Genomic DNA, 25,566 nt, shown 5'->3' with positions numbered 1-25,566 from the left:
GTGCTGGGATTAAAGGCATGCACCACCACCACCCGGCCCACAATTTTTTAAATAAATTATTAGTTTATTTACTGGGAAGTGGAGGGCAGACAGGAACTGCAGGTATATGTCAAGTTACTGCCATTAGGTTGGAGTGCAGTGAGTAACTCTGCTCCCCTTTTGGTGAGCTTAGGGCTACTTAATTACAAAGATTTCCCATAGGAGATTGTGTAGAGAGAACTATTATGGAACACACAAAAAGCACCAGGGAGTTGACTATTTACTCCCTTTGTTATTTTTTTATACTTCATCTTTTATCCCACCCCTGATCCACATCCCATACCTCCTCCCCACCCACCTGTCTCCATGAGGATGTCACCACTCCCTACTCAACCTGACCTCTAAACTCCTTGGGGCCTCTAGTCTCTTGAGGGTTAGGTGCATCATCTCTTAATAAACACAGACCTGGCAGTCCTCTACTGTATGTGTATTATGGGCCTCCTATCAGCTGGTGTATGCTGTCTGGTTGGTGGTCCAGTGTTTAAGAGACCTCGGGGGTCCAGATTAATTGAGACTGCTGGTCCTTCTACAGGGTTGCCCTCCTCCTCAGTTTCTTTCAGCTTTCCTCTAATTCAACAACAGGGGTCAGCAGCTTCTGTCCATTGGTTGGGTGCAAATATCTACATCTGACTCGTTCAGCTGTTTGTTGGGTCTTTTGGAGAACAGTCATGGTAGGTCCCTTTTTGTGAGCACTCCATAGCCTCAGTAACAGTGTCAGACCTTGGGACCTCCCCTTCAGCTGGATCCCACTTTGGGCCTGTCACTGGACCTTCTTTTTCCCAGGCTTTTCTCCATTTTTATCCCTGTAATAGTTTCACACAGGAACAATTATGGGTGAGAGATGTGGCTGTGGGATGGCACCCCCCCCCCATTGATGTCCTGTCTTCCTGCTGGGGGTGGGCTCTGTAAGTTCCTTCTCTCCCCTTCCTCCACCCCCCACTTTCCCTCCCACTTGTGATTGCTTTCTTTTCTCTCCCAAGTGGGATGGCTCAGTGGTTAAGAGCACTGACTGCTCTTCCGAAAGTCCGGAGTTCAAATCCCAGAAACCACGTGGTGGCTCACAACCATCTGTAATGAGATCTGATGCCCTCTTCTGGTGCATCTGAAGACAACTACAGTGTACTTACATATATTAAAGAAATAAATCTTACATACAATTTTTGAAATACCACTTCTAAAAACTACCGTTGGATCCTACTCTGTAAATATTTGAGAAATATTTATTCACCAGTAAACTCTTTTTTTAATTTAGTTGTATGTTATAGTAACAGCAAGGTAGAAAAGAGATGGATTTGTGTTTATTCATTGTATGTGATAAGTACTAGAAAATTAAACAGTATCTGCTCATACGATGATAACAACACAATGATTAGAGTTTGAAACAACAGCTGTAGGAGTGTGGTTTTATTCAAGATAAATTTTTGAAATTGGATTTTTAGAGTTTAGCCAGAAAAATAATATTATCCAAATCACACTAGTAGTGACTATAAATAATAGGTAGAAAGTGGTTAATGAAACATATTTTTTATTAATACATTTGAAGGATAAGCATAACTTTTCCTGGGGTGGTGAGCACTCTTTTAGATAAAGCAATGAATAACCAATTTTTTAAAAAAGGCTTCATAGAAAATATATTTTGATGAGACAGAGAATGAGCAAAATAAATTAGTTTTCGATCATAAGTACTGTAGGAATAAAGCAATCAGGGAAGATAGATACATGAGGGTGGAATTGCACGAAGTCAATACAAAGAGAAACATAGATAGTTTTCATTCCTCACATTTTCTATACTCTAAATAAATTGCCTAAGTAAGAAAAAAAATTCATTATTTGCTATAATACTATATTTACTTACAAGGTATCTAACTAACTGCTAATCTAACTAACTGTATTTTAGTGAATGTATTCTTGTTTCATATAAAAATAATTTGAGGTTTTAATTTTCATTTTGTGTTGTTTATGTATGTATGTATTTGGGTACATGCTCCATAAGGGAAATTCACCATGTACAATTGTGATGGTTTGATGACATCAGCAGTTATAAAGGGTAATGGTCACTAAGGGTGTTCTGTGGAGCCAGCACCGCTTAGTTGGAGAAGTCTGAGGATTAGGTCCTGTCAGTATGTCTCCATTTCTTAGATGTGGAATTCAGTTTGCAAGAGATCAGAGCAAGGATGGAAATGTAGGTGCTCGAACTCCAGGCCTGGCCTTGTTACCCTTGCAGGTCATCATGTGCTACTTATGGTAGCTCTCCAGACTTGAGAGGTCCACACAGGTGAAAGAAATGGGATGATATCACAAAAATGAATATGAAGGCCTTACAGTAAGCCTTTTCTAGATGCTAAAGCACTACAAGTGAGGGCTGGAGATGGAGACTAATAGTTGAGAGTATATACTTTTTTTGCAGAAGACACAATTTGGTTCCCATCGCCCACATCTGGAACCTCATGATAGTCTGTCCTCCAGCTCCAGAACCTGCACTCATGTGCACATTTTCATACATATACCATTCATTGAAATAAAGGAAAATCTTTTAGAAGAATTTTTCAAAATTACAAGAATATTTTTTAAAAAAAAATTCATACATAGGCAATTTTGAATGATTTGCAAACATGCTACATGTTAAATAACTTCATACAAACAAACATCAAATCAAGTCAAGGATAAAAAAATGTACCTATATTGTGATATATGAAAAGATACATAGGTGTAGATAAGTTGTATACTTTTCATAATGACTAATCAGGGTAGCAAGGGCAGGTGTGGTGTTGTGTACTGGAAACATAAGGATTACAGAGGCAGGCGGCCCACAGAATGGTGGTATGAGTGAGACGGCATCGTTACTATGTGCGATGCTTGGAGAGCAGTAAAGCCTGTAGGAAATGTCTGACTGACTCGTTCCCGGCTATCAAAAGTGCTTTATAACTACTATAGTTCTTGCAGTCTCCTTGAATAGTCAGAGTGTTACATACACAAGCTACCTGATGCCAGGAGATTTTCCTGGAACGTTTGTTGAGTAGCCTTGTTAGGACCAAAGTAGAAGCCACTCAGAAACTTACAGAAGCTTTATGGTGAATAAAATAAGGACCAAGAGCAGGTCTACAGTCAAGCGTGGCCCATGCCCATGTTTATTGTAGTTTAATTTTTAGCAAACTAGGTTTGAATTTAATCACATTAAAAATTCCACATGTAATTCTTCCATTATGTGATATATAGTTTTTTAGAGGATATTGTCACGGAATAACTATATAATGCTGCAGAAAAAATAGTGTCCATTCAGATATTTGCAAGCATCTTTGTTTTTTATTTCCAGGGAGCCTTTTATCATTTTGTCAGGAGGCTTATCCTATGATACCGTGGGGAGGAGACCTTGCTTAACAGTGATGCATGGGAAAAGCACGGCAGTGCTGGAAATGGACTATTCAATTGTTGACTTTCTCACACTCTGTGAAACGCCATATCCAAATGGTGAGGCTCGCTCAACATATATACTAACATTCCAAAGAGACGTATGCTGCCATAAGGGTTTCCATATCCCACTGTTGTAGTGCTTTAGAGAAGAGGGGCTGCCTTTATAACATGGCCAGTGTGGTTTTCAATCTCTTTATCTCTTTCATATTGTATATTAACTACTATGCAAAGACAGACACTGAGCATATTGAGTAATTTAAATTATGCAAGGCAGTATTTTCCAAGAAATCCAGTATAGACTTATGTGTGTATATATAGTGGATTGCACTAGGTATATGTGTGTGATTGCAGGACTAACAGTCTAAAAAAAGTCCAAAGTGTGTTAAAGCCATGGTTCTGAAACATGTGGAAATCTCAGGGAGGAATCCTGGGTTTAAACTTCACTCAGAATTCTGTCTTTCTCAGAAAAACTGTTTTCACCCTTAAGACCTTCACCTAGTAGACTTAGGCCCAGCTGTTTCAAGAGTAACTGCTTTGTTCAGTGTACCAAACTAACTGCTAGTCATTTCCTGAAATATTCCTTCATGACAGCATCTAAACTGACACTAACTAAGCAGTTCAGGGCACCATGACATGGACAGGCTAACACAGAATGAATACACTTACACGTCTAGCTTTTCATCACATCTGGATCTCTGTGAAGTTCAAAGATGTAGTTCATTTTGTAGTTATTAACAGACATGTATTAATGAATGTGAACAAGATTACAGAACTTTATCAGCTTATTCCAAGATTCTATAATGATAATTGATCAGGATCAAATTGTGGTTTTGATGTTTGAAAATGTAATTTGAAAATATAATATCAAAAAAAGTTGCTTTGGGGTTCTTGTCTTACTCTTCTGTACAAATATTTTAGTATTTTTGAATGGAGTATTTTATACATTTATCTCATCCAAGAAATATAAATTATATGAACTGCCTGGGGCCCATGAAAATGCTAATCACTCAAGAAGCAAGGAGCTCAGCTAGATGTACCCTATGGCTGTCCGTGGGGTCTGTGAAGTGTGTTCATGTGGTGTTCTCGTGTTGCAGATTTCCAGGAGCCATACGCTGTGGTTGTCCTCCTGGAACAGGACTTAGTGCTGATAGACCTTGCGCAAAATGGGTAAGGACACTGCGTGAGCAGCTCTGATACTATGTGAAAAGCTACAGGATGTCTTCTAGCATGGCATTAAAGTATGACATCCCATTAAAACTTGACATTTATAAACATGATCTCTTTTTCATGCTCCAGATCCATATTTCTAGTAATTAGAATTGTATTGATTATAATGGATATTCATTGATTCTTCTGTTTCTTTTTTTCCTTTTATTGAAAATAGTTTGTTTCCCTCACTTAATATATCCTGATTGTTTTCCCATTCCTCTTCTTTGCCACCTCCCGTCCCATCTGGACCCACCTGATTCTGTCTCTCTCCTTAAAACATAAAGAGTCTTCTAAGGGCTGATAATAAAAGATAATAAATAAGATAAAACAAAACAAACTGAATGGTAAGAACCGAAGGGAAGGCACAAGAAACAGAAACCCCACTGCTCACACACTCAAATATCCCAGAAAACACTGAACTAAAAGCCATACTATATACACAAAAGGCCTATAGGGTAAAAAGAGGAAAGAAAAATTACATATAAATATAATAAAATAAAAATAATGCAATAAACGTAATAATAATTTTAAAAATAAAAAGGAAAAGCCCTGCCATGACCTGACACTATGAAACAAGGAGCCATCCTCGGCACCTATGGCTAGTTTTCTGCTCACTGTGTTCTCGTTGGCGGTTAGCAGTTGGATATGGGATCTGGCTTAGAGGTTGGGTCGTATGTCCACTTCTTTCAGCTCTGGGATCTCATGTGGTGCAGACCTGTGCAGGCCCTGTGCACGCTGCCGCAGTCTCTGTGAGTTCACAGGTGCATTGTTCATATTGATTTAGAAGGCTTTGTTTCCCTCTGGCTCCTACTCTTTCTGTCTCCTTCTTCTACGAGGTTCCCTGAGGACTGAAGGGAGGGACTTGATGGAGACATCCCATTTAGGTCTCTAATTCTCCTCATAATGTCTGGCTGCGGATCTCTGTATCTGTTCCCATCTGCTGCAGGAAGAAGTGTCTCTGATGATGGCTGAGCAAGGCAGTGGTCTATGAGCATAGGGGAATGCCGTTAGGGGTCATTTACTACTGCTTTTTTTAAAGACCCGTATTATTTGGTTTTACCTTAAGTCTTGGTCACCCAAGTGATGTCAAGTATGGGTTCTATTTTCTGTAGTGGGTCTTCAGTCCCTTTCAGTCAAATCAGATGTTTTTTAATTATTCTCACAAATTTTGTTACCATCATTGCCTGAGCATATATTTCAGGCAGGATCCCATTGTAGATTAGTGGGTTTTTATTTCTTCTTTGGTAACATGCAGAGGACCTTCCTGTACCAAAGACACTAGGACATAGGGATGAAGGCTCCTGTAGGCACCAGTTCAACTTCTCCGAGTGCAATGAATTGTGATTTTCTCTTACTTAGCTCAAAGTTTCTTCAAGTTCTTACCTTTCTGCTTCATACCTGTGTATGCTGAAGCCATATATAAAAAGCTTGTCCAAAAAGGACCCATATCAGGTTGCCTCTGGTGACCCTTTTAGTCTTTCTCCCTTATTCAGTCTGTTGTGATGTATTGTACCAGATCCCTGTCAGATTCATTAGAACCTGCATCATGTTCCTTCTTACTCTGATTTAACTGTTGGTTGCTATTGTTTTAACTACTCTACCTGCTACTTTACGAAGATGAGGTATTATTTCTAAGCTGGCCTCTTGCTATTTTCCCAAATTGGCTTTAATTTGGGGTAGTAGCGTTATGTGTAATAGATCACATTTCATATCTTCTCTTATACAATGTAGAGGCCAGAGCCCTCTACTTGTTTCACTGTTATCAGAATCCACACAACTTTCACTATATGGTTTATGTCTTTCCTAGACTCTACAGTCATGTCTGATCTGTAAATCCCCTACCCTAGCACAGCTCTTTGTAAGAATTCCTAGTATTTGCTCTATTTACCTGTTGTCAGGGATACTCTCTGTCTTGTGAAGGGAACCACCATATTACTTATTTTCTCCCAGGAATAACCATCAAGCACAGCATGCTCAGGCTAAGGTGGTTCTGCCCCCAGGGACTGTTCAACACTGTCTGTATAGATACTTTATTAGTGGGATGCTACTGGCATCTAGTGGATAAAAGACAAATATGCTTGGAACATCGATAATGCACAGGACAGTTTTCCAAATGAAGGCTTCTCCCTGTGTGAACAGTACTAAGCGTGAGAAGCCTAGTCCATGTGAGTGGTGCCGTTTGCTGACTAAGCGTGAGAAGCCTAGTCCATGTGAGTGGTGCTGCTTGCTGACTAAGCGTGAGAAGCCTAGTCCATGTGAGTGGTGCTGCTTGCTGACTAAGTGTGAGAAGCCTAGTCCATGTGAGTGGTGCTGCTTGCTGACTAAGTGTGAGAAGCCTAGTCCATGTGAGTGGTGCTGCTTGCTAAGTGTGAGAAGCCTAGTCCATGTGAGTGGTGCTGCTTGCTGAGTAAGCATGAGAAGCCTAGTCCATGTGAGTGGTGCTGCTTGGTGGTTTGGTGTGGTGAGCGCATCTCAGCTTAGCGGCTGGTACCTGTAATACTTATTTGTTGTAACACTTGTTTGTTTGTTTTGGATTTTTTTTTATAACAGACCATTCAAAAAAACAATAATGAAATTCGTTGCATGTGATCTGTACTGAGATATGATTAAATCAAGAAAAATACTATTCAAATCAAATAAGGTGTTTTAGTTTTCCAGACCTGTCAATTAGATATGTGAAATACTAGATCCTTGGAACAAAGCAGAAGATATTTTATGAAGAGAAGAAAGTTAATTTTTATTACTACTCCTTTTTGTGTATGTTTCATCTTTTGTCTGGGGGTAAAGGTAGAGATAATTTGACTCATAGTCTATAAATGTTTGTTCTTGAAATATCCTCTATTTTTAGCATTATTAGCAATGGGCATAGATCTAATATATACAGCATCGCCATTTTGTACTTTGTAAGTGTCTCAGCTAGTTTCTGCTTTTTTAAAAGATACTTTAACTAGTGCTTCTAAGAAGTATTGCTGTGGTTTTCGTCTTAAGCACACTAATATTTTAATGATTTTAAAGCATTGTTTGTTTATCTTGTTAAATTAATTACATGGCTATAAAATGAGGTAACCTCGTGGCTCACCCATAGTGTGTCTGACTTCATAGCCAAAGAACATGAAAAGTATATTTGTAATTTGGATTATTACTGAAATAAAATGTATTAGCTTTTTGCCAGTGTGACAAATACCTGAGAGAAAACATTTGAGAAAGGAAGTATTTATTTTTGCTCATTGTCCATTGCTGTGGGCTCACACTGGGCCGAGTTTTATCTTTGTTAGGCTCACAGTCTCCCAGCAGCCAGAGCAGGCAAGTGTGCTGGTGCGGCAGGTCTTCTTCATTCTACTAGAGAGAGGGGCCAGCCTTGCAGAGATGGCTCCATCAGAGAGAGACACATGAGTGTGCCCTGCTCAGTATTCTCTTGGCCCAGTCACATTATGTTTGTGGTTGACTGTCACACAAAACAAGTATTGGATGAATTTTTACATTGATGGAGGAAATAAAAAGAATTGAAATTTACGTTAGCTGTACCAGCAGAAGGGTAAGGTTTTTGGTTGACTTGCACATAGCTCATTGATTCACAACAGTTTCAACTTTCGCTTCAGCTGCTTCCTAGCTCACATGGTCCTAACAAAGATGCAAAGCTTTACTGTTCTAGAAAATATGTCATAAATTAGATATGAGAAACACATGAGACAAATGTGTGTGTAGCACGCAACCTTGTGTGTGGCAGTGGTATATAGCTACAACCACAGCCCTTTGATTACCAGTGGATAAAGAGCATCCTCTGTAATAAAACTCTTCACTGTTTTTACACATTTACATAATTAAATCAATGTAATCTTAGTAGAATGTATAGCAATGTCTTCATGGTTGTGTTAAATATAGCCTACGATGTGTTAATGTGTTTTTCTTTTTCCTGTTGTTAAAGATACCCTATATTTGAGAATCCCTACCCTTTGAGTATACACGAGTCCCCTGTTACATGTTGTGAATATTTTGCTGATTGTCCTGTGGACCTTATTCCTGCACTTTATTCTGTTGGAGCTAGACAGAAACGTCAAGGTTACAGCAAAAAGGTACCAAACCTGAGTTTCACTGTTTAATGCAACATGTTATTATCTTAAATTTATCTCCTTGAGGTGTTGATAACATTGTTAAATTTTTAGGAAATCATTTTTGGAAGTAAATTATGTGTACTGTGTTCATACCTTTCTAATATATCTATACATTGTATACTACTTATCTGCTATAAAGAATATATATTTCTAAGTCAACATTCAATGTTTTTTGTTTTTTTGTTTTTTTGTTTTTATAGGAATGGCCCATCAATGGTGGTAATTGGGGCTTGGGTGCTCAAAGTTACCCAGAAATAATTATTACAGGGTAAGTAAAAGTATATTCTTATTAATTAAATCAATAATAGTTAATATACTTAATGACAGTTTGAATTTTAATTCATTAAGTAAGTAAAGCTTTCTTTTATGTTATAAAATAATTGTAAAGTTACCTATATGTAAAGTTTCACTGATTTACAATGATTTTTTGCCTTTTACTCATCTAAGTGAATGAGTTTGCTAAAAAGTAACAATATTTTTCCTTCTTTATTCTTCTCTTTATATTCTTCTCTGTCTTGTTTGTTCTAGGCATGCAGATGGGTCAGTTAAATTCTGGGATGCTTCTGCAAGTAAGTACTTCAGAGGTTTCCCTGCCTGTACTTCACTGCCACTGCCCTCATACACATGCTTTAAATAACTGTGCAAACCATTTTAGATTTGAAAGTACCAAGATATCAGCTTAATTTATTGACTAATCCATTATGTGAGTTTAGAACTTTTAAGAGTCAAGATGTTTTACTGTTCTTAATACATCAAATAATAATTCTCAACAGTATTCCAATCTTTTAAAATTATCTTCAGAACTTCTCTTTAGAAGTCAAAAATAGAAGTGAAAATATATTTCAAACCAGAAAATGTTTATATCCAATTCTAAGTTAATACTGCAAAGGTTTCTGCTGTCTTTGTAAAGGAGACCTTGTGATTAGACAGGAGCCAATGTGAGAAGACACAGCCTTAATGGCTAGAGAGCATTGCTGGCATCACTTACCGCAGGATAGCTGGTGTTTTATAAGGATGTTTGCTAATACTGGTGCCTTTTGGGGAGAATGTTTTTATATAGAATGTCATTTTAGGAAGTAAAATATGTTCTCCATATGTCTACACCAAAGATTTTGTGCCAAATTCCTTTTGTAGTGTTTCTTCAGGTTATCTAAATCCTTTGTGAGGGTGGAAGTGTCTGAGTGTATAATATATTAGAAAAGAGATAGAGAAATCAAAATATTGTCTAGGTATGTATAGGTTGTTTTTATTCCATAATGTGATGATTAACCATTATATTTGATCTTTTACTGATTCTATGTATTTTTTATTTACAATTTTTTTGATCATATTCTTTCCCCTCCCGCAACTCCTCCTGGATCCTTCCTACCTCCAAACTCCTCTAACTTCTTGCCCACCCCTAAAATAAGAAGGAAATAAGGAGTAAAAGAAAAAAACCAGTATGACAAAAAAAATACCAAAAGAAAACAAAAAGTATACATACACACACAATGGAGTCTATTTTGTAGTGGCCTGGAGCCTGCCTGGAATGTGGTTGATATACCTAGTGATACCCTATTGGAGAATACTGGTTTTCTCATTTCTAGCAGGTATCAGTTGGAAATAGCTTTTGATAAGGGTTGGATTTTGTATCTGCTTCCCTTTCTCTATGCTGAAACTTTGTCTGGTTCAGTGGATTGAGCTTGTGTAGACCTTGTACAGCTGTTAGTCTCTCTGAGTTTGTATGTACATTGATGCCTAGAGCCTTGAGAGGAGAGCTTTGATAAAGACATTCTACTTAGGGCTGAGTGCCAAAGTCTTTCAGCCTCTGTACATTGTCTAACTGTGGGACTCTCTGTTAATTACCATCTACTGCAAAAAGATCAAAGTTGAATAATGCACTGAACTATGGGTATAGCAACATGTCCTTATGAGTCAATTTATTCCTGTTACCATATCACAATAACAGTAATAGTTTTCCCCTAGGGCTCATGACCTAGGTAGTCTTAAGTTCACTTTAGTAGTGTCGGGTTTAGGTTCTATGTCACAAGAGTAAGCCTTAAATCCAATTAAGAGAAAAAGTTGTTGGTTACTTTCAAACTATTTGTGACACTATTGCACTGGTATATCTTGCAAGCAGGTCACTGTTGTAGGTCACAGGGCTTGTAGCTCAATGATATTTCCCCTTCCTTGGAAATTCTTCTCCTCCCATTCTAGTCCCTGGTTCAGTAACTACCTGACCTCTGTGGTAGTTGATTTTTGAGCAGGTGATAGATGTATATCTATTTTCATTCTTACATCCAAGTATGTACTTTGACCAGCACCACTTGTTGAAGATGCTGCATTTTCTCCAGTGTGCATCTTTGGCTTTTCTAAAAACTCAAGTATCACCATAGGTGTGTGAACTTATAGCAAGGTCTTTAATAATTATATTCCTTTTCCTCTAAGTTCCTTTTATTTTATTGTTGTAGTATCAAAGCTTATTTGTTTATTTTTGCCCCTCTTTTGATGTACTGTTCTAGTATTATTTATTTCAATGTGTTCTAGGATAGAGTTAACCTCTTCAGACTGAGGTTTTTCAATGTATCTGTTTATCTACCAATATTCCGTGTTGTTTTTATTACATAGTTCTGTAAGACAGTTTGGAATCAGCGATTATAATATCTTTAGCAGTTCTTTATTATTCCAAATTATTTTAAGCCAGGCAGTTGTGGCACATGCCTTTAATCCTAGTACTCTGATGGCAGAGACAATTTGCTCAAGGTGGATAATCTTTTTTGATTTGTTCTTATATTCAGTTTGCAAGTATTTTGAGATTTTTTTGCATAATGTTTATAAGGGGTATTGGTCTTTAACTTTCTTCTGTTGTTGAGTCTTTGTATGACTTTTGTGTAAGTGTAAGCATGCCTTTGTAAAACAAACTAGGAAATATTTCTTGTTTTTATTCTGTGGAATTTAAGGAATATTGATGGGCATTAGTTCCCCTTTGAATGTTAGTAGAATACTGCCCTGAGTCCATCGGTCCCAAAGCTTTTTTTGTTCTATTTTATTTTGTTTTTTTACTGGTTGAGAATTTTTAAATTACTGCTTCAGTTTCACTATGAATTATAGGTCTGTTTAGATTGTTTATTTTATTTTAACCTTAGTAGATCATATATATCTACAAATTTACCCATTTCATTTAGGTTTTTATAGTTTAGTAGAGTATAAATTTTTAGTATATGTCTTTATAATGTTCTGAATTTCCCATCTGCTGTAATATCTCCATTTTCTTATCTATTTTTATTAGTTTGCGTCTTCTTTCTATGTCTTTTGATTAATTTAATTAAAAATTTGTTGATTTTCTCAAAGAACCACATTTTGTTTCATTGATTCTTTGTATTGGATTTGTTAGTTTCTATTTCACTGATTTCTCCATTTAGCTTGAGTCTTTATTTCTTGCCATCTACTCTTCCTTAGTACTATTTCTTGCTTTTGTTCTTTTTTATTTTTGTCTTTGTTTTTTTAGAGCTTTCAAGTATGTCATAGATAAGTTGTCAGTATGAGGTTTCTGCGGTTTGTTAGGGTCGCACTTGGTGCTGTCTTAGTGCTGTGTGCATCTTAGAGCCACAGTCATTATTCCTACGGCTTGAGTGTACTGTCTTCTCCGTTCATTCATCTCTAAAATTCTAATTTTCTTGCTTAATTTCTTCTTTGACCCAATTTTCATTCATTGCTAAGCTGTTCAATTTCCATGAGTTTGTATACTTTCTGCAATTTCTTTTGTTGTTATTATCCACCTGCAATCCATGGTGATCAAGATAAGGTGCAAGCACTATTTCAAGTTTTCTACATCTATTAAGACCTGCTTTATGTCCTACTATGTGGCCAATCTTAGAAAAATGTTGACAGGCTGCCAAAACTGAAGTATCTTCTGTAGTACTTGAACAGATGCTCTGCACATGTCTGTTAGGTCCATTTGATCTATGGCATCTGTTAGCTCCAGCATTAGCTCTTCAGTAGACAGGATGGCCTGTCTATTGGCAAGAATGAAAAACAAAAACAAAAACAAAAGAATGCAATATTGAAGTCTCCTACTCCAGGTATCTCTGTATGAGGATCAATATGTGATTTTTGTCTGTAGAACTGTTTCTGAACTTGGGTATCCTTGTGCTTGATACATAAGATTTTTTTTTAATGCATATATGGTGTCCTTCTGTATCTCTTCTGATTATTTTTGATTTAAAATCATATTTTGTCAGATACTAAAATGGTTATATCAGGCTTGCTGTTTTAGGTCCATTTTCTTGGAATTCATTTTTTATCCTTTTACCCTAAGGTAATGTCTATCCTTGATGGTGAGATTTCTTGGATGCATCAGAAATAAGGATCATGTTTTTTAATCCATTCTGTTAATCTATATCTTTTTATTAGGAAGTTGAGACCATTACTATTGAGAGCTATCAATGATTTTCCTCTAAGTTCCTTTTATTTTATTGTTGTAGTATCAAAGCTTATTTGTTTATTTTTGCCCCTCTTTTGATGTACTGTTCTAGTATTATTTATTCCAATGTATTCTAGAATAGAGTTAACCTCTTCAGACTGAGGTTTTTCCTGTAGTGCCTTCTGTAGAGCTGTATTGATGGACAGCAATTGCTTCCATTTGTTTTTATCAATACATGTTTTTCTTTCCCTATCAATTGTGAGTGATGTTTTGGTGGATACGGTGGCTTAGTGTGGCATCTGTAGTCTCTCGGGAATTACAGACTCAGAGCTTTGTGGATACGGTCACTTAGTGTGGCATCTGTAGTCTCTCGGGAATTATAGACTCAGAGCTTTGTGGTTTTCAGAGTCTCCACCCAGAAGTCAGGTCTTATTCCCACATGCCTGCCTTTATGTTACTTGCTCATTTTTCTTTGGAGTTCTTAGTATTTTTTTGTTCTATTCATTTATTGTTTTGAATACTTTGTGTTGTGGGGAATTTCTTTTCTGGCTCTATCTGGTGTTCCATTTGCTTCTCGTACCTTGATAGGCATCTCTTTCTTTAGACTATGTAAATTTTCTTCTAAGGATTTGTTAAAGATATTTTCTGTGCCTCTGGCCTGGGTTTCTTTTCCTATCCCTAGATTTATTATTTGTAGATTGTGTCTTTTCATGGTGTTTCAGATTTCTTGGATGTTCTGGTTATGGATTTATTGTAGATTTAATATTTTCTTTTTGCTGAACTATCTAGTTTTTCTAACTTGTCTTCAAGAGCTGAAATTCTTTATTCCATGTCTTCTTATCTGTAGGTGAGATTTTAGTTTGACTTCCTGAGTTTTATTTCAGCTTGCATTTCTTTTTTTTTTTTTTAACATTTTTTTTTTAAAGATTTACTTATTATTATAAGTAGGTACACTGTAGCTGTCTTCAGACGCACCAGAAGAAGGCATCAGATCTCATTATGGGTGGTTGTGAGCCACCATGTGGTTCTGGGATTTGAACTCAGGACCTTTGGAAGAGCAGTCAGTGCTCTTACCCACTGAGCCATCTCACCAGCCCCAGCTTGCATTTCTTTAGTTCTATTATTTCTTTGTTAAATTCTACTTTCATGTCTTGAATCACTTTCATTGTTTCAATCAACTGTTTGTATTGTCAGTCTTTTATTTTTTTAAATTGTATTTAATCTTTTTTTTTTTTTGCACTCTAGATTTTATCTCCCTCCCGGTCCACCCTCTGACTGTTCCCCATCTCATCTGTTCCCCTCCCGTCCCCCTGTCACCACGAGGATGTCCCCATCCCACTCCCAACTCTCCACCCCACTAAACCTTTAAACTCTCTGAGGCCACTAGTCTCTTGAGGGTTAGGTGCATCATCTCTGAAAGAACCCAGACCGGGCATTCCTCTGCTGTATATGTGTTGGAAGCTTCATATCAGCTGGTGTATGCTGCCTGGTTGGTGGCTCTGTCTGAGAGATCTTGGAGATCCAGGTTAATTGAGATTTCTGGTCCTCCTACAGGGTTGCTCTCCTCCTCAGCTTCTTCCAGCTTTTCCCTAATTCAACCACAGGGGTCAGCAGCTTCTGTCCATTGGTTGGGTGTAAATATATGCCTGACTCTTTCAGCTGCTTGTTGGGTCTTTTGGAGGGCAATCATGATCGGCCCCTTTTTGTGAGCACTCCATAGCCTCAGTAATAGTGGTAGGCCTCGGGGCCTCCCCTTGAGCTGGATCCCACTTTGGGTCTGTCACTGGATCTCCTTTTCCTCAGCCCTTCTCCATTTTTGTCCCTGCAGTTCTTTCAGACAAAAGCATTTATTCAGTTCCTCTTTACTGTCCTTGCGTATTTTCTTAATTAGTATTTTTACATCTTTGTAGTATCTGTAGTTAAATTGTTTTTCTGGGCACCTATTATGCTAAGGTTGCTAGCTCCTAAAGGAAGCATATTATCTTGGTTGCTCATATTTGTGACTTTACACTAGAATATAGATATCTGTAGTCAAGGCTCTTGAAGTGTAGATATTTGCTGATTTGATCTTGTCTTAGATGGTTGTTCCATTCTTTGCTTGCTGTTGCCCACTCTGGGTTCTAGCCAGGAGTGGAATTTGCAGTTTCCTAAATCTCAGCAAAGTATGGAGGTTCTAGGTCCCTGTTAGAGAAAGATTATTGTTTGGCAGAGTCAGTCACAAAGAAACGGAGATGGGCAAGAAATGTCTGAAAGGGGTGGCAGGGACAAATTAGCAATTTTTGATTTTCAACTAAAATGTGTAATATACTTTTTTCTAGTAACTCTACAAGTACTGTATAAATTAAAAACATCTAAAGTATTTGAGAAGTCAAGAAACAAAGATGACAGACAGAACACCGACATTGTAGATGAAGATCCCTATGCCATTCAGATCATCTCCTGGTGCCCAGAGAGCAGGATGCTGTGCATAGCTGGGGTTTCAGCTCATGTCATCATTTATAGATTCAGCAAACAGGAAGTGCTTACAGAAGGCATTCCGGTAACCACCTCATAACTATTCCCATGTCAACTGTCTGATACTTTTAAGCTTTTAAAAGTTATTTAGTAAACAGTTTGCAGTTGCTTTTGTATAAAAAAAAAAATAGAAGCACATTAGGTATTTATATCACCACTTGTTTTGTGCAATAATAGCAAATTATATATATTTTTAATAGACTATCTGAATCTTTAAGTGTACTATTTCTTTTATTTAAGGAATATCAACTTATTGATATACAATATATATGAAAGGCAAGATATGTATGTGTATACATGTGTGAACTCACACCTATGTACACAAGTTTTTGAAGTTTAGTCAAAACTTTTTTTTACTTTTAAATATAGCTTTTTTCTTGTTTTTAACTTTTAAAAATATTCTTTCTGGTACATTATAATAAATGAGTATTAACTATTAGAAATAGGTAAACAGCCATTCTTTTATGACAGATGCTTGAAGTTCGACTGTTATATGAAATAAATGATGTGGAAACACCGGAGAGTGAGCAGCCGCCACCTTTGTCCACCCCTGTGGGCAGCTCCAACCCTCAGCCCATTCCGCCTCAGTCTCATCCATCTACCAGTAGCAGCTCATCTGATGGGCTTCGAGATAATGTACCTTGTTTAAAGTAAGTTGCACAAGCTTAGGTCTGTTTGTGTGTTACCTCTTAATTTAGATAAATAATAATCATTAGTAAGTTTACAATGGCATTTTCCTATAAGAATGGGTGTTCCTGTGTTTGGCTATGGTTAACTGAGCTATATTTTTATGGTTTAAGAAGGATGGTGACACTGTGGTGTCACATACCTGAGATGACTGAGGTTTCAAACAACGAGGTATGATGACTCCCTTCACCCTGTGTGCTCACTAGGCTTTCCTTCCCATGGTCTCAGTCTGGATTTAATGTGGCTCCTGTCTTCTCTAAACTCCCAGGGTGCAGCTTCCTTTCATCCTCACTGTGGATTTGGCACTCTCATATTTTCACCATGTTACCTTTTCTCAAATCATAGCATCACTTTATTGTTACTTAAAAGACTTTGTTTTTACATCATTTTAAAGCCATACTAGTTAATGCAGGGATAAATTAGATAAATTTTTTGTTTCCAATTTTCTGTTTGGTTTCTATTTTTGAATGGTTAAATTCTTAGGACATAGAAGAAGAAAGCTATGAGCAAATAGTTAAAATCACTGAATTCCATGAAGACAGTATGACTCGCAGTGTTTCATGGAAAGTAACTAAAGTCATGGCTGGACAGCGTCATTCTCATGGGGTGTTCAGAGTAGAGGTCTACATGACAACATTTGTTTTACCTAAACCGGGCTTTGTATCACTTTTACTGTAGACCTTCTAAATCTCTTCTACTAGTGAGTACATGGTGATCAGAATGGTCATATAATAAAAACGTCACTCCCCCAAAAGGCAAAAAGATTTAAAGAAAAATCACAATTATGTTTAAAGTACATGCTTTACTCAGATTTTTCATGTGTCCTTGAAAACTTGAACACATGGATTTAAATGAGTGATTCTCAAGTAAGGACGATCTTGCCTGTTTCAGGATATGTACCAATGTCTGGAGACATTTTTAATTTTACAACAGGGGGTGGAGCTGCTGTTAATGCTGATTTGGTAGAGGGAAACCTGAGATGAGGGTCACATCTACAGCGGGCATAGCAAAGAATTGCTTCCTTTAAAATGTGGGTAGTGCCAAGGGTCCCAGTTGACTTCTTCGCTACCTTTCCACGCTGAAGCCTCCTTTCCCTATGCCTCCTCCTCTCCCTTCCTTCCTCCCACCTTCCCTTTATCTCTCACACTTAGAAACACACATCTTTTAGCTACAGTTACAGCTTTTATTATCTACAGTGAAACTTACAGAATTTTATATTTTTGAGTCTTTTATTGCTCAGTATTACTTTAACACTAAATTTGTAAATACTTCTATGATGTTTCTGGTTTTATGTTTTTAGTTTTTGTTAATTTTGGAGGTGGCTAAAATATAATTTATCTTCTATATGTATTGGTAATTTTATATTTCCTTAGTTTTACCAGTTATATGAAGTAACCTTTTAAAATATTTGTCACAGTATTGTTACATAAAATGTAGGATAATTGTGTCATCTTGACACAAATTAGAATACTTTAATCCAGGCTTTAAAATTACCTATACCTCTACATGTTTATAAATGCAATGTTCAACAGTCTAAAACATGAAATCAGTTTCCTACCCAAGGAGACAATACATCGTTTTCCCATGCCAAGAAAGGCCAGGAAATAGTTATGACAAGGGACACAGTGCTCTCTAACCAGAGTCACAAGACCTCTGACCTTGCCTTCTCCAATGAAAATGAAAAGCAGGTCTCGGAAGCAAGTCTCTGTTCTGACTTTGCTTAGGTGGGAGGCTTTGTAGGTTTTGTGCTGACTGAAAGAACATGGAGAGAAAGTTAACAACCAAGGCCGTCTTGTTAGTACTTCCAGTCAGGAAACTGAACACCGAGCCTGGACTCTAACGACTACCCACAGGCTGTAACCTAGTCTATATCCCCTCTTATCCCCAGCTTCTGGTTTTGAAGAATACAGCAGAACAAGTGGTTTTCTAGGACATTAGCAATTGCTGTGTAATAGTTGCTAATCAGTGACAATAGCTCTAAAAAGTCATCTGGAAGAAATAACAACAAAACCCTTAGCTTTTCTATTAAATGTTCTATTATACCAAGAAAGGATATAGGCTTAGAGGAGAACTGGTCCAAGAAAGAAGCTGCGAGCAGTTGGCAGAACTGAAGCAGTGGGGCTCCTCAGGGCTGCTGACGCTCAAATGATGCTACCACAAGCTCCAGATTCCAGACTTCAGGCTTTGGTGGTTCTCTTAGGATTTGGTCTTACTCTGATATTTCTTTCCTCGTTGTCTCCTATTCCCTGTTTCTGGAATGGGATGTTCATAGTGTCACTGTATATTAAAAGTATGCATCTTTTTATTTCCTTTGTTTTCTGGGACTCACAAGCCTAGAAGTTTTGAGTATCAGAAGAGACTTTGCATTTGAACTTTAAGACAGTGTTAGAACTATTAAAATTTATGGCAAAGAGGTTCACCTTTTAAGGGTAAACTAAATTCATTTTGTGTTGTCAGATCCTCATGAGTCTTTGAGGACCAGAGCGAGTGTTGTATTTCGGAGTTCTCAAGCTTCCTGATGCTGTAAACCCATTGATACATCCTTTGTGTTGTGGTGATCGCCAATCATAAGTTTCTATTTTTGCTACTTCATAACTATAATTTTGCTGTTGTTTTGAATCATAATATCTAATAAGCAGGATATCTGATTTGCAATTCCTGTGAAAGGGTCTTTCAGGCCCACAGGTTGAGAACTGCTGTTTGTTTAAAAGTCTTATGTACAGATGTCACAATAACAAATAGCTTTGTCATACTTAATCTTTTTTTGGACATGACTGCAGTGAAAGTTGCTGACTGACCCCTAAGAATGTGAGCATTTTCAGAGCTGCTTAACATACAAGGAGAAACTCACACTGCTTAATTGTTGCCATTCCATGGAAATAGAGAAAGAAGCAGCAGCCCGCTGAGGACCACCACTCATCTCTCTGTCTCTCTGCTCGCTGAAGACCACCACTCATCTCTCTGTCTCTCTGCTCCCTAATATAGATGCAGAGTTACCAGCTGCCTTATGCTTCTAGATCCAGTTCCTTCTTACCCTGATGGGCTGTTTCCCCTCACTCAGGAGGCGAGACAAACCCTCCCTTCCTTAAGTTGCCCTTGTCAACTACTTTACCATAGTAACAAAAACAGTAATTAACATGTGTAAACTTGTTAATCAGTTTTGAGTTACTTGTAAGAATTTGTTTTCTGTGCTGGCCATTATGACATTGGCATCACATAAAATATGACCATTAAGTCATTTTATTTTGGTACTATTAATGTTTTATCTAACTACTTCTTTTACAAACAACGTTTGGCATTAAGTAAGAGGTAGGCTACCCTATCACTTTCTCCTCTGAGGAAGGAAAGGCCATGCTGTTTCAATGTTGAAAATATGCATAAGATATTGATCTAGAATCTGATCACCCAGAACTTATTACTGGATTCTGCAAGGCCATCCAATGATTCTACTATTCTTTTTCTTCAGTGTTCTTCAATACATTAAGAAATAAAATATTTTCCAAGTGATGATTTAAAATTTCACCTTAATTTCTGATAGTCAATGATATCAGCTAGCACAAGAGCCACTTGTGTCTCCTGATGCAGACTAACTGTCTGCAGAGGCTATGTGGAGAGGTAGTCCTGTTGGCGTCATTGGGTCGAGGCGTAGGTGTGGGGACAGCAGAGGGTATATGCTCCTTGTGAGGTGTGTCTGAGCTTTGTATGTCTGGGTGCTTTTTCTTTTCTTCACTAAATGATTAGAAATTCTTAATTATCTTAGTGTCGGATATATTTGCATCTCAAAATGTAAGTATAGGTTTAAATTACAATAGTTGTAAAACATGATTTTTAAAGTATAGATTAATGATGATAAAGTATATCATAAAATAATGACTCTACTGACAGTTCACTGGGCTCTGATCTTCAGTAGAACTCCACTTCAGTAGGACTGTAAAGACTGTAAGAATAATGATACATAACAACTATTTCCTTCCTTTCTCTGCTCGGTTTGCTTCTTTAGAGACTCTGTAACAGTTTGTAGACAAGACTGACCTCGAATTCATGATCCTCCTGCCTCATTCACACATTTTATTTTTTAAAAAATTACTGTTTGAATACTCTTCACGTATTTTAGTATTTCATTAACAATCTGGTTTTCAGTGATTGCCATAATCTATATTCCAGAATATATTAAAGAAAGAAAACTAGCCTTTTAGTAGAATATTCTATCAGCAGTGAAGTAGTATATGTCTTTCAGCTCCTCCTGCACCAGGCCCCCCTGGACTCTGTCATGCCCCTGCATTGATGATAATGGACTGAATCTCTGAACCTTTAAGCCAGTCCCAATTAAGAGTTGGTCATGATATCTGTTCACAGCAGTAAAACCCTAACTAAGACAGAAGTTGGTACCAAGAATGGGGTAGGCCTGATCATGTTTTTGTGGTTTGGGGGACTTTGGATTTGGAAAGCAGTGGAATCTTTTTTTTTTTCTTAGATTTATTTTATTTATTTTATGTGTATGAGTACACTGTAGCTATACAGATGTCCATGAGCCATCATGTGTGTGGCTGCTGGGAATTGAACTCAGGACCTCTGCCGGCCCACTCGCTCCAGCCCTGCTCGCTCCAGCTCTGCTCCTGTGTAATTCACTGTAGCTGTCTTCAGACACACTAGAAGAGGGCGTCTGATCTTATTACAGGTGGTTGTGAGCCACCATGTGATTGCTGGGATCTGAACTCAGGACCTTTGGAAGAGCAGTCAGTACTCTTACCCACTGAGCCATCTCACCAGCCCGAGCAGTGGAATCCTTTAAGTGGTGCTTAATGGGTTATCCCAGTAGGAATATAGAAGACTTTGTTACTGAGTTCCACATCTTGTTTTGAAGGTAAACAGGAGAAGACTGGCTTCAAGGTAGCTAGGATAGGGGTCTTAAAGCCCATGCCCACAGTGACACATTTCCTCCAACAAGGGCCATACCTCCTAATAATGTCACTCCCTGGGCCAAGCATATTCAAACCATCACACCTTCTTTCTCCATTTTAGTAATCTAAAAGTAAATGCATGTATTTTCTTAACTATATCTTTTTGATCTGCAGTTCAAAAGATAAATATCTAAAAGGAAGAAATAAACAAAAATATTGGTTGAAATATAATTAATCTTGAGATATTGTCTATCATGCACCATGCTTCTGTGACCTCACAACTTTGGGAATGAGTGACAGGGAACAAAGAATGAAGAAGCAACAGGCACACAAATAGAAGAGTTAGCATCTGAATTCCAGCCACCTCTGGAAAAGTCTGCTTTGCATAAATAAATGAGAATGCAGTTCACCTCATCTCTGTAGTGGGGCTTTGTGGGGAGTGTCAGACCAGACCTCAGTCATCTGGAGAAGGAGCTGGGTAGATAATTCCTTTAACCACTGTAATAAGCATCTGTATTGACCAGGGAAAGGCCCTGCCCATCTCATGGCTCTGAGGCATTCATCAATCCTTAACATGACAGTGCTCACATCTGCAGCACACATTCACTCAGAAGTTCATGGCTCCCACTATGCCTTTCTACATAACTGGGTATTTTTTTAAAGAAACATTATCACAGCTGTTTTATTTGCCCCTTTTACCAATCTAATTTTATGCTTTTTATTTATGTATTGTAATTGTCCCTTTACAAAGTACTTGTCTAAACAGTTTTTTAATTGTGATACTTCCAAATATGATTTTGACATTTTAAAACGTATTTGTACAAATTATAGAACCTTTTGTAAGAGTTCTACAGGATATCTTTAACAAGTAATCAAGTTGAGCATATTTAAAATATTAAAATCGTAACAAACATAGACAAAAATGTATCAGTCCTTCCCACTTACTGTTTTTAAAATCTAACTTCTATCATTTCTCCTTTAGTTAGACTTATTTGTGTGTGTGTGTGTGTGTGCGTGTGTGTGTGTGTGTGTGTGTGTGTGTGTGTGTGTTTGTATATGCATGTTTACGAGCATGGATGTCCACAAAGCCACATGCAAAGTCATTCATACATAGCACAAGAGCAAGCATAAAGGTCAAAATCATTGTAGGAGTCAGACCTCTTTTTTTGTATGTGGGTCTTGGGTGTCAAGGTCAGATCTTGGGTCTTGACCATAAATGTCTTAACTTGCTGAGCCATCTGGTTGCTTGGTCCCTTTCTAGTATTTCTCAAACTGGCTTCTGATTTTTTGTTTGTTTTAGATTTCTTGGGATGGACCTGAGTTTTCCACATAAGCAAGAACTCTACTCCCTAAATACCCCTGCTAGCCCAGGTTTCTAATTTGTTATTGTTGTTGTTGTTGTTGTTGTTGTTGTTGTTGTTGTTTTAAAACAAATTAGAAATTTTGTATCAAGTTATTTAGACAGTTTTTTGTTTGATATTTTCTTAATTACCTATTTTTATTTCTTAGCACAGTGGAGTTTCTAAAAAGTTTATTTGCATTTGGTTATCATGTATGCAGTGTCTGTGTGTTTCTATAGGTATAGGTGCCTGGGAAGGCTATAAAATGGCGTTAGATCACCTGGAGCTGCAATTGCAGACAGTTATTAGCTGCCTGACATAGGTCCTGTGGTCTGGACTGTGGTCGTCCTCTACAAGAGCTTCAAGCATTTCTAACTGCTGATCCATTTCTTCAGTCCCATACAATGAGCATTGTGTGTTCTCATCACAAGCCTTAAGTGTGTCCTGTATATACTTTTAAAATTACTACTGTAAGACCTAGTCCCGTTCTTAAGAACCCGACCAAGCATACACATTCTGTATACCAGGCACAGGTGTGCTTCCTGGAGGCTTGCCTTCTGTGCCTACTTCAAACAAGAATAGCCCCATTTGGAGCCTTTGTCTGTGTCTAGGCTGCCTCTGATCAGAGGTCAGATGCCTCAGTTGTTACATTAATTTCTTGCAATTGTCAAGTGCAGGTGTTTGTTGGTCAATTCCCAAAAAAAAAAAAAAAAAAAAAAAAAGTGTCAGAAATTATGTCTCAGCAGAGTACAGCTCTGAGGACCTACAGATCAGCCAGAGGTGACTGCAGTCTAGTTCCTAGTTCATATGCACAGTGACTCTCATTCTCACAGAGCTATGACTTCTTCTTGGTCAGCACATTACTAACAAGTGTCTTAGTCCTTCTCACTTCAGAGGTACCAGCAAAATTCAAAACCCCTGCAACTTAGTGTAGTTGCAGGCCATTTAACAGTGAGTAGTCTTATTGCTGTCTCTTAAATTCTGTCACTCACAAGGTAGGAGCCAAAGAATTGTTAAAGACCAGACTTGCAAGAGTGTGCAGTCTAAGGCACTCCCAGCTTAAAATATAGTTACACATGCAAATAAATTGATATCTTATTGCTTATATATTTTTATTTCACATGAAGTTTGCTGATATATGAAAGGTGAGTGTTACATCTAAGTTTTCCTCAGAGTCTCATATTTCCATAAACTCCTTCCTTACCTCCCTTTTCTAATACCACAGACTTAACCAGTACAAGATTACAATAAATTTATACTTTATTTGTGAAGTTTGGTTATTTAATACCTATCTGCTGAGTGGTTGTTAATGTATCAATCCCTACAATCACCTCAGATTTACCAGATATTGCTCTGAAACTAACATTTCATACTGACATTCCTAATGCGTTCATTTAGGTATGTTGAATGTACAGTTGCTGTGATTTCTCATCTCTTTGATTCAACTTCTTGATTATTCATTTATTCAGTGAATATTGGATACCTTCTTTGTTACAGTGCATTAAAATCAGTCCAAGATTTCTGCCTTCCTCAGCTGCTGAGCTGGCCCAGCAATTAAAGGTGCCTACTTCCGTTATCATGGCCTAGGTTTGACTCTGGATGATGGAGGGAAAGAACTCCTGCAAATTGTCCTCTTTGCATGTGTGTGTGAGCATTATGCCCACACAATAAAAAATTTGTTGATACCTTTCCAAAACTTATAAGCCATATCAAGTCTAACCTCATAATGTATTCTAAATCTACTATAAAATATTATTTCATGTCAGAACAATCAAAAGAATGTTCTAATTGGCTTATGTTGTCTATGACTGTGTATAGCATATATCTACAAAATGAGCCTCAAAAATCAGGAAATGCTCTGCTTAGTGTTAGGTGGTAAGATAGTTACCTACCAAAAAATCAGTAGTTCCTACTTGGTTTTGAATTCCATAGCATGTTTTCGTGATTTTAAGCTTTATGTTTTCATGCATTTTAAGTTTTTTCCTCTCTGGTTTCTTGTTTCTGCTTTCGCTCATCCTGTGGTCCACCTTTCCCTGCTGTTCTTCCTGTCCATTTCTCGTCCTCACATGCTTTCTCCTCTTCCATCCTAGCAGTCTCCCCTCTTCATAGCCATGATTGGCCAGTCATTTCCTAACTAGGAGATTTTATCATTTAGGATTGTGTTCCCGTCTACTGCTAGGTCAAACACTTCTAGAGCACAAGGTTCTGACTTTTACATTTCAGGAAATATAGTATTGTTACTTATATAAAGGCATTCTTGAATGGCCATGTATGATTTTATATACATAGGACTATCAGGTAATCGGAAAATACTTAAAGCTAATGTCTCTTCTTTTTTTTTTTTTTTTCAGAGTTAAAAACTCCCCACTTAAACAGTCTCCAGGCTATCAGACAGAGCTAGTCATTCAGTTGGTGTGGGTGGGTGGAGAACCCCCACAGCAGATCACCAGCCTGGCACTCAACTCTTCCTATGGACTGTAAGTAGGAGGAGTTTTGTTTTTGTTTTGTTTCCTCAGTCTCTTTATAGTATTCCCTAAATAATTTGGATTTAAGTTATAAAAGTATAAAAAACTTAGGCTTTGTTGTATCATCACCTAAAATGTTGCCGTGTAACTATAACTTCACACCTTCTTTGGTGCTTTGTTCAGGACATAGTCTTGTTTTAAATAGATCCTGTGACTATGTTCTGTGACTACAGATATAAAGTATGGGCCAATACTCATCAGAGATAAGTTGCCAAAGTCAGTATACCCTCTTCACTGTGTTCCTGCAGAAACAGTTTTCTCAGCTTCCTTTATACTCTAGCATAAGACTGTATAAGTGTATTCTGTAGTTAACAGTGCCATTTCTTTTTCCTGCCTCCAGTGTTAACTTATGCACAATAGTGACCTGGCCTGCAGGTCACGTTATTCGGGGGAACGAGGAGGGTCACAACCTGTGAATAAAGAATG

General features: G+C 37.6%; 1 protein-coding gene across 3 annotated transcripts in view; it reads left to right on the top strand.

Moving 5' to 3' along the window:
- Stxbp5 (syntaxin binding protein 5) overlaps positions 1–25,566 on the top strand; it is a 152,925-nt gene that overhangs the window by 83,325 nt on the left and 44,034 nt on the right. For all 3 annotated transcript variants that reach the window (XM_031380371.1, XM_031380369.1, XM_031380368.1), the window contains exons 10-17: positions 3,353–3,507; positions 4,545–4,617; positions 8,585–8,732; positions 8,972–9,039; positions 9,300–9,340; positions 15,492–15,712; positions 16,159–16,337; positions 24,967–25,092. In XM_031380371.1, the coding sequence (XP_031236231.1) occupies positions 3,353–3,507; positions 4,545–4,617; positions 8,585–8,732; positions 8,972–9,039; positions 9,300–9,340; positions 15,492–15,712; positions 16,159–16,337; positions 24,967–25,092 (1,011 nt within the window). The remainder of the gene's footprint in view (positions 1–3,352; positions 3,508–4,544; positions 4,618–8,584; positions 8,733–8,971; positions 9,040–9,299; positions 9,341–15,491; positions 15,713–16,158; positions 16,338–24,966; positions 25,093–25,566) is intronic.

This window comes from Mastomys coucha, unplaced genomic scaffold (assembly GCF_008632895.1).
Source record: "Mastomys coucha isolate ucsf_1 unplaced genomic scaffold, UCSF_Mcou_1 pScaffold2, whole genome shotgun sequence".
Classification (NCBI taxonomy): domain Eukaryota; kingdom Metazoa; phylum Chordata; class Mammalia; order Rodentia; family Muridae; genus Mastomys; species Mastomys coucha.
This window is presented reverse-complemented; position numbering and strand designations above follow the sequence as displayed.